A 19,633-nucleotide genomic window follows, 5' to 3' on the forward strand; every position below is an offset into this window, starting at 1 on the left:
CCTTTTTAAATTTCCTGGGTTTCAGGCTTCAGCGTAGATTTGCATCATCATCCATCAGCGTTTGGTTTTAAAAATTCATACATTTCTTCTCGCCCTGGTGCTTGTTGTGTTTTTTTCCCCCTGACAAAGCAAAGCTGTAATTGACTTCCCTTTGTGAATGAAGTAGCTCTCGGATGAGTCTCGGGCCTGAATAGACATCGCCTTTTATATTTCAAAGTAGAACGGCAAGTCAAACGGGGTTAACGCCATTGGAAACTTGCGCTGAACTTTTTTTATGCTAACACAAACATAGACCCTCAACTCCAAACACATTACCGACGACGTGCCGACGCATACAAAGCACGCACACTCCTGTATGTGTGTTGTGCGTTACCGCATGAATGTGCAAAAGAAGCACGCAATTTCCTGCGCGATTAATTGTTGGATTAAGTGCGGCTTCATGTTGGCTTTGCCTCTGTCTGGATTTGGGCAGGAGAGGTTAATAAGCTTACACTGGAATTCAAGGAGTCTCCGTCATCCATCAGCGTTTGGTTTTAAAAATTCATACATTTCTTCTCGCCCTGGTGCTTGTTGTGTTTTTTTTCCCCCTGACAAAGCAAAGCTGTAATTGACTTCCCTTTGTGAATGAAGTAGCTCTCGGATGAGTCTCGGGCCTGAATAGACATCGCCTTTTATATTTCAAAGTAGAACGGCAAGTCAAACGGGGTTAACGCCATTGGAAACTTGCGCTGAACTTTTTTTATGCTAACACAAACATAGACCCTCAACTCCAAACACATTACCGACGACGTGCCGACGCATACAAAGCACGCACACTCCTGTATGTGTGTTGTGCGTTACCGCATGAATGTGCAAAAGAAGCACGCAATTTCCTGCGCGATTAATTGTTGGATTAAGTGCGGCTTCATGTTGGCTTTGCCTCTGTCTGGATTTGGGCAGGAGAGGTTAATAAGCTTACACTGGAATTCAAGGAGTCTCCAAGGGGTCACTGGCAAAGTTTGCCTGTGTTTTTCTTTCCATCTTTTTTCTTCTTGGAATGCCAACAGTAGAGCTCAAGTCGGGGGGAGTGGGGTATGCTTTGCCACAAGTTGTCCTCTAAGCAAGGAGAAATGAGACCAGGGTGAAATTAATATCCTTAATTATATTTCAGAACGGCTGTTTTCAAATGAAATTCAAAGGCAGTGTCTAAAGAATATACTTGTATTTCTAAAAAAAATAGAAAAATAATATACATGAGGAAAAATGTTTACGCTTTTGCTGTACATTATTTACATGTTCCTAAACTAGCCAAAAAATGTTTAATGTCTAGAATATTTGTAATTGTAATTAAATGTAACGAAACTGTTTTCAATATAAACTATATTTTAAATATTTGTAATAGTATTATTATTTTAATTTGTAGTGTATTTTTCACATGCATATTTATAGTATTAATTCGAAATGTTCATATTTCATATTTTTTCTGTCTCAAGTCAAGTGTGGCACGCTTTACTCTATTGATATTATTTAGGTAAAAATTTGATTAAAATGTAAATAAAATTATAAACTAAAAAGTTCCTTTGACATAAAAATAAAGGTTTTAGCATTAAAAATACTAACTGTTATTTGCATCTTAATCACAGGTAGATCTTTGGAAATATAGGGTCATGTGACCAAAATGACCTACAGATCATTTCTAGGTTAACGTGGCGACGCATCTCAGCTCTCTCTCTCTACAGCAGGTCCTAGAGTCTCTGTCTCTCCTGTGGGATGAGAGGGGAGTTTGGCTGGGATCCAGCACCTGAGCAGCAGGTCCGCAGTGATCAGAGAAGCCTGACTGGTCTCTGGCCCATGACAAGCGTGTGAGAGAAGTAACATTCCTGTCTACACTCGTTCTGCTCAGTGTGACAGCCCATGAGATGCCTGAACCCAAACCCCAAATCCCTGCTTCTGCTGCCAGCACGTCCCACCTGTGCACCTGCAGGGATTTACAAAATCGCCGCGTTTCAGATGCTGCCTCTGCCTTTTGTTTTTAATTCAGCCATTTGTTTTGGTGGCTGTTTTTAGGAGAGATAGGGAGAATAATTGGATAAGAACGAGAAGAATGCCGGGTCCAAAATGAGCTTTCTGCCATGCCATTGAGAGAATTTGTGAGATTTATAAACATTAAGTATTTCTTACAGGCTATGAAACATCATTTAGCATTATTTTTATTTAAAAAAAAAAAAACTTATCAATGGAATTGAGCAAACTTTTCAAGAAGCATATTCAAATATTCTTTAGAGATGAATATTTAGTGACTATATAATGCTTATTCCACTAATAATAATAATAATACTTATTATTATTATTATTATTATCATCATCATTATTATTATTATTATTATTATCATCATTATTATTATGGACCAATTTATGAAGTCAGGCGTCAACTAGAGTAAACATTTGCTTTGATTAAATAAAAAATATAAATGCATAATAATAATAATAATAGTCATACTAAAAATATTATTAATATTATTAGTATGGTAATGAAAATAATAAAAAATAAGAAGAAGAACAAAAACAACCATCATTATTATTATGGACCAATTTATGAAGTCAGGTGTCAACTAGAGTAAACATTTGCTTTGATTAAATAAAAAATATAAATGCATAATAATAATAATAATAATAATAATAGTCATACTAAAAATATTATTAATATTATTAGCATGGTAATGAAAATAATAAAAAATAAGAAGAAGAACAAAAACAACACTAAGTGGCAAATGAGTAAAAATGTTTTGAGTAAATAAAGTAAACACAAAATATTGTTGCTATTATTATTATTAATAATAATAATACTTTAAAGAGAAGTAAACAAGAGTAAATAATTGCATCAAGTAAATAAAAAATATAAGGAAATAAATAATAATAAATAGTAATAGTAGTAATAATAATGTTGTTATTATTAGTGGTTAATAATAATAATAATAATATGAACACTAAGTGGTAAACAACAAGAGTAAAAATATGCTTTGAGTAAAAATACAAATGTAAAGAGTATTTATATAAAGATTTGTTGTTGTTGATAATAATAACAATAAAATAATAATGTTGTTTTTAATAATGATAATAGTAATAATAATATTATATATTTTATAGGTTATATGAACACTTTATAATATAAGTAAATACAAATAATATTATTTATTGTTGTTGTTGTTTGTTTTATGTACTCATCAAAAGTTTACTCACGTTTTGCTCTGGAGGCTTTCAAATTAAGTGCGCTTTTACTTCGTTGCTGTTCTCAATTTAGTTTTTTTATGAAGATTTAACATTTAATAAAGGTTTCAAATGAATAAAACACCTAATGCTGCGTCGATCCTATTGCATTTTCCCCAAAATGTGGGGGAAGTCATTTTGGGTGAGTGGGCTGTAATTTACTCCGTATGGATATCCGAAACCAACACTAAATGGCAATTGAAAGGTTGTTCCTGATAAAAACATTCCAGCGATGGTGAGCTTGTAATTTGGGCATTATACAGCGGCTGGTATACTTGACTGAATCTGAGTAATAGCTGTTTGAGTGAAACTAGGCGCTGGTGGAGGGTGAAGGGCGTCAGAGGACGTGTAGTCTCTCCGCACAAGACACCACAGCATTCCTTACCCATAATGCCTTTCTGTGTGCATTTCTGAAAGCATTAAGTGCTGTGGATCATGTGACCTTTAAAACCAAGCCGTGCGCAGAGAGTGGAGTTCAGAGGTCAGGGCAGGTCAAAGGTCACGGAATGCGGTAGAAAGTGCCCGCAGCTGCAGAGGAAGAGGGTGTTGATGGTTTAGTTGCTCGTATTTGTTAGGACAGAGTGAGACAAAGCAGGTGTTGACGGCGTAAACGTCAGCGAGACCCATCTCCGCAAACGGCCAGATCTGAGGAAACGGGATAAGGACTCTAATTGAATTACAGACCCTTTGTTCGGGTTCCTGGGGTGCAATGCTTTTGTCTCTTTCGCTCTTCCAAGGGGATGAATTTGCAGCTTGAGGATTTTGACCTCATTTTCTGAGACAGTGAAGGGCTTTTTTCATTACTGGGGTGCTCATGTAAAATAGATCTGGCTCGATGCGGAATCTGAGACCCTTTTTAAAGGCTAGAGTGAACCAGAAGAGGTTGAAGATGGGGCAGATGTCATGTAAAAGCAACAGTGTAATATCCCATCATTCCTCTCTTGACACGGGAGAGCAAAATATATCTCATTTTCCTCCATAATCCCCTTTAACTGCAGCGTGTGGAGAGCCGCGACAGTTCCCTGGGAAAAGCAGTATCCAGTGGAAGTGGCATTTAGTTGAAGGTGTGGGAGCTTAAAGGTGATATGTGTTATTTATTTAAAGGAATAGTGCACCCAAAAATGGATAGAAACTTTCTTTCTTCACTCTCAGAAAAAAAGGTACAAAAGCTGTCACTGGGGTGGTACCTTTTCAAAAGGTACACTTTTGTACCTTTTAGGTAGTAATATGTACCTTTATGGTACCAATATGAACTCTTTAGGTACAAAGGTGTGCCTTTGGAAAAGGTACCGCCCCAGTGACAACTTTTGTACCTTTTTTTCTGAGAGTGTTCCATTAAACACAAGAGGAGGCATTTTGAAAGCCTCAAGGATACAAAAGCAGGATAAAAGTAACTTAGCTATGCTTGATTCATTATTGAATCATCAGTGAATCAGTGATTCATTCATGCAGCGAACAGATCCATTTTTTGAGGTTAACTCAGTGACTTAATGATCCAGTTGTCCACGTGATTATAAGCTAAATCTACAAAAAATGTTGGTCTGTTCCTCAGTATTGTAGTATTGCACGAGTCGTTTGGACTACTTTTATGATCTTTTGCCTTATACTGTAAATGAACCTTAAAAGCTTCAGTCCCTATTCATATCTGTGTATAGAAGTCATTATTGTTGCAATCTCATTTGCTGACACTAGGAATTTAGCCTTATTCTTTTTATTTGTTTGCTTGTTTTTATATGTTTGTTTGTTTACATGGTTAAACATATATTATTTTATGTTTTTAATAATAATAGTTGTTGTTTTGATCAATTAGTATTAATATTATTAATTCTTAAGACAATATTACATTTCAAATGCATTTACAATTGTTATTATCAATGCATTTGATAGTATTTTTAAAATAAAGTAGTAATAGAAGAAGAAATATTATATTTTTATTGTTTTATAATGAACTTTTATTGATTTTTAAAAATATATATATATTGATTAATTTATTATGAAAACAATAGCAATTTATTATTATTATTATTATTATTATAGTAAGATGCATTGGATTTCAAGAAAGTGGAGTTGCTTTTTATTGTTTTATAAATGCATTTTATTGATGTATTATATTATATATTATTTATTACAAATAAGTATAGCAATATTGTATTTTTTATTGTTGTTTTATAATCAAATTTGTTAGATTTTTTTTAACTATATATTATGGTAATTTATTATGAAAACAATACCTATTATTATTATTATTATTATTAATAATATTATTTTTGTACAGTGATTTCAAGAGAGTGGAGTTGCTTTTTATTGTTTTATAAATGCATTTTATTTATATATTATATTATATATTATTTATTACAAATAAGTATAGCAATATTGTATTTTGTATTGTTTTATAATCAAATTTGTTAGATTTTTATTAAACTATATATTATGGTAATTTATTATGAAAACAATACCTATTATTATTATTATTATTATTAATAATATTATTTTTGTAAAGTGATTTCAAGAGAGTGGAGTTGCTTTTTATTGTTTTATAAATGCATTTTATTGATGTATTATATTATATATTATTTATTACAAATAAGTATAGAAATATTGTATTTTGTATTGTTTTATAATCAAATTTGTTAGATTTTTATTAAACTATATATTATGGTAATTTATGATGAAAACAATAGCTATTATTATTATTATTATTATTGTAAAGTGATTTCAAGAGAATGGAGTTGCTTTTTATTGTTTTATAAATGCATTTTATTGATTTGCAATATTATTTATTGGTTTTGTTTTATAGTTGATTATTTTAACAAACACATTATTATTATTATTATTATTATTATTATTATTATTAGAGTGTGGTTTTTTTTTTTATTGTTTTAAAAATGCATTTTATTGATGTATTATATTATATATTATTTATTACAAATAAGTATAGAAATATTGTATTTTGTATTGTTTTATAATCAAATTTGTTAGATTTTTATTAAACTATATATTATGGTAATTTATTATGAAAACAATACCTATTATTATTATTATTATTATTAATAATATTATTTTTGTAAAGTGATTTCAAGAGAGTGGAGTTGCTTTTTATTGTTTTATAAATGCATTTTATTGATGTATTATATTATATATTATTTATTACAAATAAGTATAGAAATATTGTATTTTGTATTGTTTTATAATCAAATTTGTTAGATTTTTATTAAACTATATATTATGGTAATTTATGATGAAAACAATAGCTATTATTATTATTATTATTATTGTAAAGTGATTTCAAGAGAATGGAGTTGCTTTTTATTGTTTTATAAATGCATTTTATTGATTTGCAATATTATTTATTGGTTTTGTTTTATAGTTGATTATTTTAACAAACACATTATTATTATTATTATTATTATTATTATTATTATTATTATTATTGATGTGATGTTTTTATTGTATATAAAGCAAAACAAAAAACAAAACCATACAAAACAAAAAAACAAGTACAATTCAGACAATAGGTGTAGAATATACAGTAGTAAAGTGCATTAGATTTGAAAATCAATACAGTGGAGTAGGGCTGCACAATTAATCGAATTTCTAATCGTAATTACAATTATGGATGCCACAATTACGTAATCGTTCAAAGTCCCCTTATGTTATTCTGCACGCTTAAGATATGTTTTTTTTCTTTCTACATGTTATCTTAAGGGTTTTTCCATTGTTTTCGTTTTAGTATAACATTATAATACCATTCATATTTTTACTTTTTTATCATTTAAAGAAGAAACCAATATTATAGTATTATAGCTTAATACTATAGAAAAGCACTAACGTTTTTTCAGTTAGAGTGTTTTCAGCTTGTTTATTTTCATATAAAAATACAGCATGCAGGTGCATCAAACAATGGTATAAACATCATTCAATGTAAATTGTGATAATCGTAATTAATAATCGCAATTACAATTTCAAGGGAATAATCGACAATTATGATTTTTGTCATAATCGTGCAGCCCTACAGTGGAGGTGTTTTCTGCTTTTGTTTACCATTATGGTTTTATTTTCTGTAAGTCCAGGTGAAGCGATGTTTGCTATTAACTCTAATGTAAATTCTGGTTGAAACTTCTTTTAAATGTGTCTCGGAGGTGCAGTATTTGCACAGATCAGAAGTTTATCTACTGCTGTCGTGTCTTTGGATTCTTGCTGTGTTACTATTATAATATTCCATGTTCAAAAGAAAACAAAGTAACATTAAACTGGGATGTCTGGTACTTTCGCTCAGTAGAATAACATAACTTTGTGCTATGAATCACTGGTCCGAGCCAATAAAAACATAAACCTTGCTGTGGATTAAATTAAAACCCATTTTAAATAAGACCACATGTTAACAGCTATAACGTTAACGTGCCATGATCAACAAGCTGATGTTTATGTGCTGTATATGGGAGGTTTCCAGCGTGCGAGTTAGTTATTTTTGTTGATTGTAGAGCGTGTCTGTGTCGTATCATTTCTGTGTGGCTGTCTTTCAGGATCTACGCTGAAATACCGTTTTTTTTTTTTTTTAACGAGGATCAGTCTGTATTTGGGATTGTCACATCGTTGTATGTTGTCATTACAATGTGATTGAGTTTTCAGACCGTCCTCTTGTGTTTTACAAAATCCAATTTTATCCTGCGATCTATCACTCCGCCGTCTTTCACTCTTTTCTCTCACTGTTTCTTCTCTCTTCTCACTCTGTGATGTGAGTGATAAATGAAGCTCTGCTGGGCCGCCCCTCCTCCTCGTATGTCAGTGGTGTTAGTCAACAGCATGTCTCTCACACCCTCTCCGTGTCTCATTCATTCACACACACGTTAGTTGTTGTATTTTAGTTTATAGCTTTTCTTCTCTCTGTTCAATGGCATTTTCAGTTTTAAAGCAAATACTCTGTGGAGGCTGAAAGCTGTGCACTGCAGACTGGATGGTGAAGATTATGGCATCTCAAAAATTCTGTTTGATCTTTTTTCTATATTATTTTGTGCTTTTGAGGCTGTAGTTCCTAAATTTTGGAACACTTTTCCCATGGACTTAAGATCCGTGGACATTTTTAGAAACATGCTGAAGACTCGTCTGTTTACATCTGCTTTTGTTTTGTTTGATTATTATTATTTAGTTTTTGTGGTTTTTGTATTTTATTGCGAAACACTTTGTGACATCAAAATGTGAAATCTATATAAATGAGTTTTAATTATGTATTTTTCCACATCTTTGTTACATTTACTTGGCCGGATATATTTTGATTTTTCAAAATGTAATATAATATAACATAACATAAACGTATACATATATATAAACATATAAACACTTATATATATACAGTATATATATATATAAACCTTTTTTAATATTATTCATTTTTTTACTTTTTTATTAGTTTTTTTGCATTTTGTATGTTAACCAATATTACAAACTTTATTACCTTTATTATTACTCTTATTAATACTTTTTAACTACTACTTTATTAAACTTTACTACTTTACTATTGGAATACAAAATCAGTAATTGGCCATTTTTAATTTTAAATTTATTTTCAGAAACGTTCCAGTTTGTTATAATTGACAATATTATTGAACTATTATATTATAAAATATATATATATAATAAAAAATTGAATTTTTGTTTTTGTACACTTAAATATTACATTAATCACGTGTGTGTGTGTGTGTGTGTGTGTGTGTGTGTGTGTGTGTATATATATATGTATATTTCGTTTTTTTTTTCAAAAAGTATATTTCATCAGATTTTTTAATGCCGTCAAAATGTGTGCGTTAATGCAGGTGATTTAATTTTTTTCCAGTTTAACGTGTTAAAAATATTTTACGCAATTAACGCATCATGATTAATTTCAGAAAAAATGTGCAATTAATTAGTAATTTTTAAAAAATCTATTGACAACACTAATATTTTTATATAATTCTATAATACATTTTATATATTTTTTTACCATATTTTTACCACCAAGTTTTACCATTTAAGGTTTTTGTTAATACTAATAACCAGATCTATTGTGGTCTATCAAAATGCAACCATTGTAGCTGATTATTGTTGAATGAATTAGAGGCTCTTGTCCTTGCAGAAATAATCTAGCTTTTGGAAGATGAATTCAGTGAACAAAAAAATAACATCTTTTTGTACAGTACTCTGGAAGAGTGAGAGCGAACGAGAGCGAGAGAGATGGGAAATGAAGCCAGCTCCACTTAAGAGCTTCATTCACCCAGTCCTTGAAGCGCGGGCCCTCACAAGGACTTCAGATCGATAAAAAACAAGCACCCAAATGAGCAAAAAAAGGACCCCCTCTTCCACTTTCTCCCGCTGTAGTAATTTCCTCATTCTCTTTGCTCCCTTTGTGATCGATGAGGAAAAAATTGGGCTATGATCAAACCCGTCAGTCTTCCGGTCGCTCGCTGCAGCGCAGGGCTACGACTCCGGCAGGTTAATTAATAGATGGATAGGCAGGCGCCGCTACCCCGGCATCATTTGAGCGATGGAGAGACGGAGGGGGGAAGGTGATATTTATCTAAATTCCAATTACCCTCATCTGAGGCTTTTGATGTTGTTGCAGGGTCAGCTCTCGGCAGGCTGAGCAAGCACTCTGCATTTCAAACACTCAAGTGTGCCGCGAGGACATCCCCGCCTAGGGAGAAGAGTACACATCTTAAAACGTGCCCTCCTGAAAGCCATTTAAGTTCACCACTGATTTTTTTTTCTAGACAGGCAGAAAAGTGCACCTGATTGCAGGGCAGCGCTCGCCCAGTCTGAATGCTGCTGGTATTTTTGTAGCCCATCGTCCCCATTCACAGACTGTCGAGAGATATCTGTGGGATTTCAGTGTCATTTTGACTAAAAGACCCCAGAAAAATCAATGCCACGGCTATTCGTTCCTCTAATCCAGTGTAAAAGTTCCTCCACTCTTCCATTTTCCACCCCTGCATTAGTGTTGATGGATGGAAGCTGTATTTAAGCAGAAAGAGCGCTGGGTGCTTGGCATAAAGATTGTTTAGTTTGTGGCAGAAGATAATTTTTCCTCTTGAGGTTTAAAACAAGAGTTTTTTAGCTCAGTGTGATGCATTTAATCTAGTTATACACCAATCTGTCAATATTTGGCTATTTTGAGATTATCGACATTAGCAGATAACTGTCTGATTAGCAACGCTGCAGTGATCATTGTGCATTGTTTCATTTATAAAAAAAAATGCTTTTAGGTAATTTTGAATGCATATTGTGATATGTTTTTTTGAATTATTTCTTATTTTATCTCATTTTTATCTTAATTATGCACACACACGCATGCGTGTAAAATTAAATCTTAAAATGTAAATATTGTTAAATCGTATTTGTATATATATCTATGTATATATGATACATTTTATAAATTGAAATAACAATATATGTATATAATAATATTTCTCTTTAAATAATTTATTTTAATAATTTCTTATTTAATTTGTGTGTGTGTGTGTGTGAATATACTGTATATAAATAAAATAAAATTTTAAATATAATATTTTAAATTGTATGTTAATTGTTTAAATTGTATGTATACTGTGTGTGTGTATATATTTATAAATATATTTATATAGTGCATATATATATATACACATATAAGTATATGTACATATAAGTATATCTGTGTGTTTACATATGATAGTAAATCTGATAAATTGTAATTTTATATATATATATATATATAATTTATATAATATTACTTTTGAATCTTTTAATTGAATTAGACAAATATGATAAAAATTAGAAAGTAAGAAAAAACCAAAAATTCACTAAAATATTTAAGAATTTTTTAACAAACTGTGTGTGTGTGTGTGTGTGTGTAATCTGAAAGTGATATTTTACATTAAAAAAAATTGTTTAGTAAACAAATTAAATGCAGTTTATGACACAGATGCTGCTAGAATATATTCTCAGCATCTGGATTTGTTTGCAAGATTCACATGAAGTACCCACAGATGGTTTCCTTGGAGTTTGACCAACGTAGATGTTCTATAAACGAAGCTCAACGTGACTGTTGTTTTTGTGTTCTGTCAGATCATCAGCCCGTATCAGACACCGAGCAGCCTCCGCTGTTTAAACTAGTCGTAAATTTAGTTCTCTTTGTGATGTTCTCTTCCATAAATGTGAACCTGTAAGACGTTCGTGAACATTTTTTTTTTTTTAAAGTGTGATTTTTATTTTTTTTTAATTTACCTTCAATATGGTTCACTGATGCTTGGGCCCTATTGAAGCCCTACTGTCTTCTTTTCTGTTTGCACTGAAGGAAACTCATACAGGTTGACATGGAGGTTAGTTAACTATGTGTTAAGTTGATTTTTATTTTTGGTTGAACTGTCTCTTTAAGTGTATTCGAATCAATTCAATTGTGAACGATACACAACGTCTCTCTTTTTCCATTGAGCTGCTTTCTACTTTCACGAATTGATCCGATTCCACGAGGGTATCGCAAAACCTGGCGGCTGGTGTTAAACCGATCCGCTTAAACTAGGGAACTCTGTAGCCAAAGGCGGCGAAAAACGACACTACAGCTGGTGGCGCATGAATTGACGAATCGCAGACAGAGTCCGTCGTGTTTCTAGGCCTTCTGTCCTGCTGCCCGGGGAGACGTGGGCTCTGACTTGGCCGGCGATATGTGACACCCAATATGGCAGCCTTCGACTAATTGATGCCACCTTGTCAACCCTAATTACTGCAACTGCTGCAATGAGGAGGCAGCTAATTAACAGACTAACGATGTTTGTCACTTCAGACCGACCCAGATATTTAGGAGACGGCCCAAGTCCGCTGCCAGTGCATCTGTTTCGGGTGTTTTTTTTCTCCACCTCGCACCTTCTTTCGCTTCTTCTTCTCATTTTGATCTCTCTGCCGTTTCCCAAATGGCATTTCGTACCTTTTCGGTGGGAATTTAGTTTACTTGCAGCTTGGTTTCAATCTCCTATCACATTGCTGTCAGAATTGATTAGGACCGAGGCGCACGCTGACGTTCCGCGGGTAGGGAAATAGGTGAGCTCTCTGACTTTAAATGCGGTTGTCAGCTGCTCTCTGTGTTTTTTCCCCTCAGTCGTCACTTCAAAGATGTTTTGAATTTGACATATTTAGAGCTCGCTTTTTACCCAGCAAGCTCAACTACACTAATTATCAGTGTGAGGAAACAGAGGAGTCGCTAATGATGAGGCAGCGGGGGTTCGAGTGTGTGTGTGTGTGTATGTGTTGTTAAAATGTAATTGATTTTTATCGCACATCTGATCAGACGCTGTAATCTCTCTCCGCTGCCGCGTTCGCTCAAAGTTCTGCGTTCGTTTTCTAGGTCAGCCAAAGAATTCTGCATTCATGAAGAAAATTATAATACTGCATGTGTCAGTGATAATCAGATGTGTAAGTGATGATATGCCGCCAACCAGAAACACTGTGAGCGGTAAAGTCACAGTAAAATACCTGGAATTTAAAATCAAACACTATGAAAATGCTGCTTTTTTGTGTGATTAAGTATGTTTAGTGAGGAAATAATGTAAGGTGGGATTTGATTTTATTTGTTTTGATTGAAAAGTGGGCGGGTGCATAACAAAATACAGTAAAGTGATTGGATGGGAGAGTCTCACTGGAAAAAAATAAAGGTGGTGAAACAATTTTAGTCAGAAATTACAAAGAAACTGCAAGTAACAGTGAATTAAACATGAAATATTGAAGTAGAAAGACTAAAATAGTATTTTCCATTAATCTTGGTTTTATGACTTTGAAAAATCATATTTTATTGTATAGGAGGTATGGAAATGTTATGTGTTAATGAACGATTACAAAGACACACTGAGGGATCGTTCAAAATCAGATTTCGAAGAAACGTGTGATTTCATGTTGAATTGAACTCAGTCTTTAATTTGGTTTTCAGATTCGAGTGGATGGTATACCGCCGCCTTCGGAGAACGCTCTGCTGTATGAGACGGTCCCCGTTGTGGAGGGAAGCCCGATTCTCCGTGACATGGTGTTCGATCCTGATTATCAGTACATCTATCTTCTGAGCGACAAACAGGTGAGAATTATTCTGAAAGTGAACGATTCTGATGAGGTGAGGCGACTAATTCTAGGAAAAATATATGCATGTCTATTGGACAGGCTTTGTCTCTTTTAGACAGCTCTTTCTTTATTTTCGTTTATCAGGGATTATCCAAAATAGGAATTTTGGCTGATACTGATAGCCGGTGTTTATCTTATTTGGCCGATAATGTTTTTTCGCAATGTACAGTAGAAAATTTTGTTATTTATCTTGCGACTTAATTATTTTGAGAAAAAATAAGGAACAAATCTACTTGCAATGTCTGCCAAAACAGATTATAAAAAAATATATACAATACCGTTCAAAAGTTTTGGTAAGAAATTAATACTGTTGCTCAGCAAAGATGCATTAAATGGATCCAATGTGAGTTAAGTTTTTTAATATATGCACCATATAACATATTCATTATACATTTTTCTGTTCTTCAATGTTTAATTTATGTTTGAATAAATCCATCAAGTTTTTATGACAGCCACCATTGTTTATGTAAAAAAATAACCCGAATTGAAGTTGAAACATTATTATGTAATTGTAATTTTATTATTTTAAAAATTTCATTAAGTGTAATTTTGTAATGTAGTACCAACTGACTCTCATGTACATTTTACAGCATTAGTTGAGAGATTTTTTTTTTCTTGAGACAATTTGGCATATAATGTCTCATAATGTTTACATTTTTTTCAAGTACAACATTCAGGTTTAAATTTGATTTTGGATCCCAGATTTTCCATGTGGACTTTTGCGGCCCTCTGTAGATCACTATTGTTCTTGATTTTATCGCTTGTCATTTGCTGTTAATTTATTTCACAAAGCCATCAAAAGCATTTACGGCATGCGGACAAAATAAAGGCACATTTGTGAGGAGGGAGTGGGCGCACGCCGCTTTTGTCTTAAGACCCGAACCGGAATCTCAGATATGTTGTTTTAACATCTGCGAGACAGGAAAACAGAATATGAAACGCCGGTTCACGACTCTGAATGGGAGCCCCAGCTGCTTGGCCCTAATAAGAAATGGTGGGGAAGCATTTCCATCCAGAGCCGAGCGGAATAACAGCCCTTCCCATAATGCTCCATTATACAAGTTCCTCAGCAGCTGAACAGATGGAGAGACACTCTCGTACAGTACAGCTGTAGCTTTTTCTTCTTTTTCTTCTCTTTCTCCTCTTTCAATGCTTGTTTCTTTCTCTCGGAGAAAGACATTTGTTGTCTTTGTGCATTTTTTTTTTGAAAGACCCCATTTTTTTGTGTGCGTTTCCTTGAGAAAGATGGAGTTCAAGTGACGCACGGAAAACATTACCGTCTTTGAGAGAGCTGAACGAAGCTTCAGTCCTCAGCACAAGGATATTTTTAAATCCTTATCAGTACTATTCAGAAAAATAACATGATAAAATGTTCTCGTGCTCCAGGCGTCATAGAGCGGTGTAGGCAGGAATTAGCCATGCAGATAGCGGTATTAATTTCACCAGCGTTTGCAGCTCAGTGATGTTTGCGATGACCTCATCTTTATGATATGATGGATAAATATAGCTATATGGATGTTTCTTCAACTACTCCACTTTTTTAAATTAAAACTGTTTATTTTTATTTTTTTTACATTTAATTTATTACCTTATTTAATTGCCAAATTTAAGGTATTAATGATTAATAATAAAAGTTGCTAATAAAAATATATATTTTTTGAGTGTTTTTATGTATAATGTTTTTATTGTTTTATGACTATTCCAGACACATCAACCTTAAACTGTGACAATCTATTGATATTAATTACGTTTAATTTATTTTATTTTATATTATTTTATTTTATTTATATTTTATACATATATATATATATTTAAGCTGCCATGTACTAAACAAAGAGTGAAATAAGCCTTTTCAATATTTAATGTGGAAAATGATGCATACTTGTTTTAAAAATATGAATATTTTTAAGTTAAATTATCTAGTAAAAACAGGGTAAATTATGTATACTTTTATTGCATAAAAAGTATGTATACATCTATATCTATTCATATTAATTAATCATTATTAATTTTGCTATTTTGATGAATAATTCTATTATGATCTAAACAAAGTGTGAAATAACAATTGCAGTATTTACTATGCGGGAAAATATAGAATTATTAATTTAGAATTATATAAAATTAATAACAAGGCAAGTTATTTATATTTTTATTTTATTGCATTAATTAGATGTAATATAATTTGATTATTATTATTATTAAAACAGAATATTTAATTTTGCCTTATTTGCAGCCAAGCTATACTTTGGTCAAGTAATGCAAAAATGTTGTAAATGTTATTTAATATTTTGCATTTAGGACATATAAAATACTAGCAATGAAATTAGCCTTTGTAAGACAAATGAGTCTGCCGTTTAACTTAATGTTTATCATCATTTCCACTTCAAACGAAATGCATGAATTGAGATGTGTTGGAAATGGCTTGTTTTGGTCAGAAAAAAAATGGCTTGGGAAAATAAAACTAGATGCTATTACTAAAGAAATGAAAGTAGTGTGAATAAAGTGTTTCCTTTTCTTTGTAAGTCATATAGTTGAAGAAACACCCATATGCATTAACACAAGGCATCATCTGGAGTGTTGTCTCTCTGTTCAGCTCGGTTCTGGATGGTTCCCAGAGTTTCAGGGAGGCACTGTAAACACGAGTGTGGAACTAGATTAATAGCGTCTCCCTCTTTCACCGTCACACTCCCACAAAAGACTCGCTCATGTGTTAAAGCTCCACCGCTGAATTCCAGACATCGATATTTGTGTTAAGAACTGAAGGGATGTTCTTCACGTTAAAGCTTCAGACGGCCCTGGACTGATTGATCAGGCCTCGTGCTAATTAAAAGCTTTTCTCTATGCTGAGATCATAAACGGATAGATTGAGTGTATTCATCTGAAAACACCAGCCAAGGGGTTGAACTGGGCTTTACTTGAAGAGATCGAGCATTCATGACTCCAGACCTACTCCGAATGATTGCTTCTCATCATGACGTGTCAAATGTCACCATTTATGAGACGGAAAAGCAGATATCAGCTGAAAACTAAATATTTTTTTTTAATTCACACATAACAGCTTTAGTACCTCACTGCAGCAAACTGTTGTACCGTGTAGGCTTTTTGTTTTTGCAGATTACAACTTTCTATTTTTTTCTTTTTATTTGTTCATTTGTCCTTTTGAAAAACACATCAAAGGTCAACGTGCAATTTTTATGTTTTATGTCATTTTTAATGTCTGGATTTTATTGTTTTATGATTGTCCCAAACACAAACGTTCAATCTTTAACTATAACAATCTATTATTACTGATATTAACTAAATATTAATATTATTTTTTAAAGCTATCATGATCTCAAAAAAAGAGTGAAATAACAAGCCATTTCAATATTTGTTTGAAAATCATGTATATATTTTTGTTACATATTTTTTTATTTTTCACAGAAAATTTCTAAAATAATATTTCAATTTTAAATGTTAAACAACAAATTAAATTTTTGCCCCATTTTCTGTCAAGCTGTTCTGATCATCAGAATTATTGTGTGGGGTTTATTTCCAAATTTTTGTCTTTGAAATCTTTCATAAAGATGTTGCAACTTGCTCCATCTCTGAAATGGCTTTCCGATGTCTCAAATTACTATGAACTCTTATAAGAACCTAGCTCAAATCCTTATGGATAAGAGTCCAGTTCAACATTTTTCTCATGTAAAGGCCTGGTATTAATTTATTTACATCTGGTAGTAATGTATTTCCATTGAGCAGTTATGATTTTATTTTATTTTGTTTTATTTTTTCATTTTATTTTTTTCATTTTATGTATTTTATTGCATTTTTTTGTGCAGTTTGATTATAATAAGTTTTTTTTTTTTTTTTTGGTTGTTCATTAAGAAGGACTACCTAATTATTCAAATTTCTGTGTAGTTTGGATCTAATTTATACCAGTGTATCTTTTACTGAGGGGTCGCCACTGATTACTTCACCATTTCTCCACCAATCAGAATCTGTGTGTAGACACACAGTACCCTCTGCACTTCATGAAATAAGAAATGTGAATGAATCGCCAAGAGTCAATAATTCATAACCTACACTGACCGCTGGAGTCTGTGGATTTGAATATTTCATTTGCGGCAGGTGCACAGATAGGTTAGAGAGCGTATTTGCTCGCAAAATTGCCCGCTGCCACTCGCAGCCCTCCGATGTGTGTCAGTAAAAGGTCTGTGAATGCCAAGTTTTCAGAGCGGCGACATTATTTGCCATCCTGCTCTTCGAATTGCACCAGTAATGCAGCCATTTCATTGGAGAGAAAGAGAGAGAGAAACAGATATGAAGCCTTTCATTTATCTAACATTGTACTCATCCATCAAACACTGACAGCGTTCCTGACGGAATATACTGAGCATGCACAAAAATCACTTTCCTGTGTTCCTATGTGCTTTTCAACTTTCTATTCATCAGAGAATCCTGGAAAAATGTAGCATAAAATATTAGGCAGATAATAAGAAGAAATGTTTCTTGAGCAACAAATCATGATTTCTGAAGGAACATGTAACACCAAAGACAAAAATAATTGTAAAGATTTTTGTATGGTAATAATATTTCACAATATTACTGTTTTTACTGTATTTTTGATCAAATAAATGTGGCATTGGGGAGCATAAGAAAACATTAAAAAATTTAATTATTCCAAACTTTTGGCCACCAGTATGTTGATGTTAAAAACAAAACAAAACCAAAAAAAGTATTCATTCATTCATTCATTCATTCATTCATTCATATATATATATTTATTTATTTATTTTTATTTATTTATTTTTTATGTTTTGTGATATTTGAATGTCCAAACCAGTGTTTTGAGCATTGGTCACCTGACCCAAAATTGAATTGGATGGTATTCAAAGGTTTACATTTATTATTTAAATGTATAATTATTGTTACAAATATTATTTTGATGTTTACATTGATATTGAAGTGTTCCTGTCGGTTAATTGGCCATTAATCTAGTTAAACATTAGCAGAGACGATCAAATAGGTGGATGGGTCACATGACTTGGATCGCTAGACCTGATTGGATGGCTGTAAAATAGAAATTTTAAGGCACCAAGCACAGTACAATCAATCTGGCCAAACAATCTGAAAGCATTTTATTTATTTATTCATTTATTTATTTTAGTTTTGTTGTGCAATCTAGTTTCTTAAACTATACACTGCATGTACTTATGCACTATGTACTCACTATCAATTTTGTAAGGTTATTTTGTCATTAATAATCGGAGTCTGATAGCCTCTCTCCCTTCACGGCGTAATTAAAGCTGAGACAGTTGATTGAATGAAGTGTCCATCTTTTTGAAATTTTCAGTGTGAACACACTACTCGCACTATTTATGCTACAAAACGTCATAGAAGAACAGTGCATAAGTACGCGATTTGGGATGCACCTTTAGTATTTGTTTCACTGTAAGGCCATGGGACATTTGCTAAGGAAGTAGATGAGGTCAATTTCGATCATGTTGTCAATGAGGGGTCTGGAATGGATTATAAGACCATAGATTTATGCATAGCTATGTGATAGAATAAATTAACATGGGCCAGCAGACTACACCTCACCCACCCGTCCTGACTGACGCAACACACACACACACACACACACACACACACACAGTTAGGTACTTTATGGATTCTGTTCTCAAAAATAAATTCATTTAAATTCACACTAACTGAACTGATTTCTCTACCAGAGACAATCCAATTGCAGGGCATCAGTCACATGACTCTGTAAACCTGTTTGGATGATATCAAAATGTTTCCATTTATTATTTAAATTTATTATTATTATTTTTATTATTATTATTCATTTTGATTATTATTGTGTATATATTGAGATACAAAATCAAAATTTCTCTTTAAAAATAATTTTTTTTGGTCCTAAATTGACATCTTATGAACTGTTAAAGTCCCCCTGTAGTCAGAAATGTTATCCTTTAAAACTCATCTTTGATCATAAACATATTTAAAAAAAAATTCTTGTGAAAATAATTTTCTCATGCCTTAAAATAGTTTGAATGCCAACTCTACACCCTTGCCTCATTTACTATACGTGGATCTATGAATACGCAAATTAGCCCCGCCTCCACTCAGTCACACAGCAGCCAGCCCATGAGCCGGCGCTAGAGATCTGTACGGGCTTTAAACTGAAGCCCGAACCCGACCCATACCCGAGATCGTCCGACCCGACCCGAGCGGCACAGTTAAATTTAGAGCCCGAACCCGAAATCCCCCCCCCCCCACCACACCGAATACC

At 32.7% G+C, this 19,633-nt stretch overlaps 1 protein-coding gene across 1 annotated transcript in view; it reads left to right on the forward strand.

Moving 5' to 3' along the window:
* The window catches only part of LOC107601745 (plexin A3-like), a 186,457-nt gene that overhangs the window by 57,275 nt on the left and 109,549 nt on the right, over nt 1-19,633 (forward strand). Inside the window, exon 4 of the mRNA XM_016294030.1 lies at nt 13,172-13,312. Within this exon, the coding sequence (XP_016149516.1) occupies nt 13,172-13,312 (141 nt within the window). The remainder of the gene's footprint in view (nt 1-13,171; nt 13,313-19,633) is intronic.

Source organism: Sinocyclocheilus grahami, unplaced genomic scaffold (genome assembly GCF_001515645.1).
Source record: "Sinocyclocheilus grahami isolate Dianchi unplaced genomic scaffold, SAMN03320097.WGS_v1.1 scaffold312.1, whole genome shotgun sequence".
In the NCBI taxonomy this organism is placed as follows: Eukaryota; Metazoa; Chordata; class Actinopteri; order Cypriniformes; family Cyprinidae; genus Sinocyclocheilus; species Sinocyclocheilus grahami.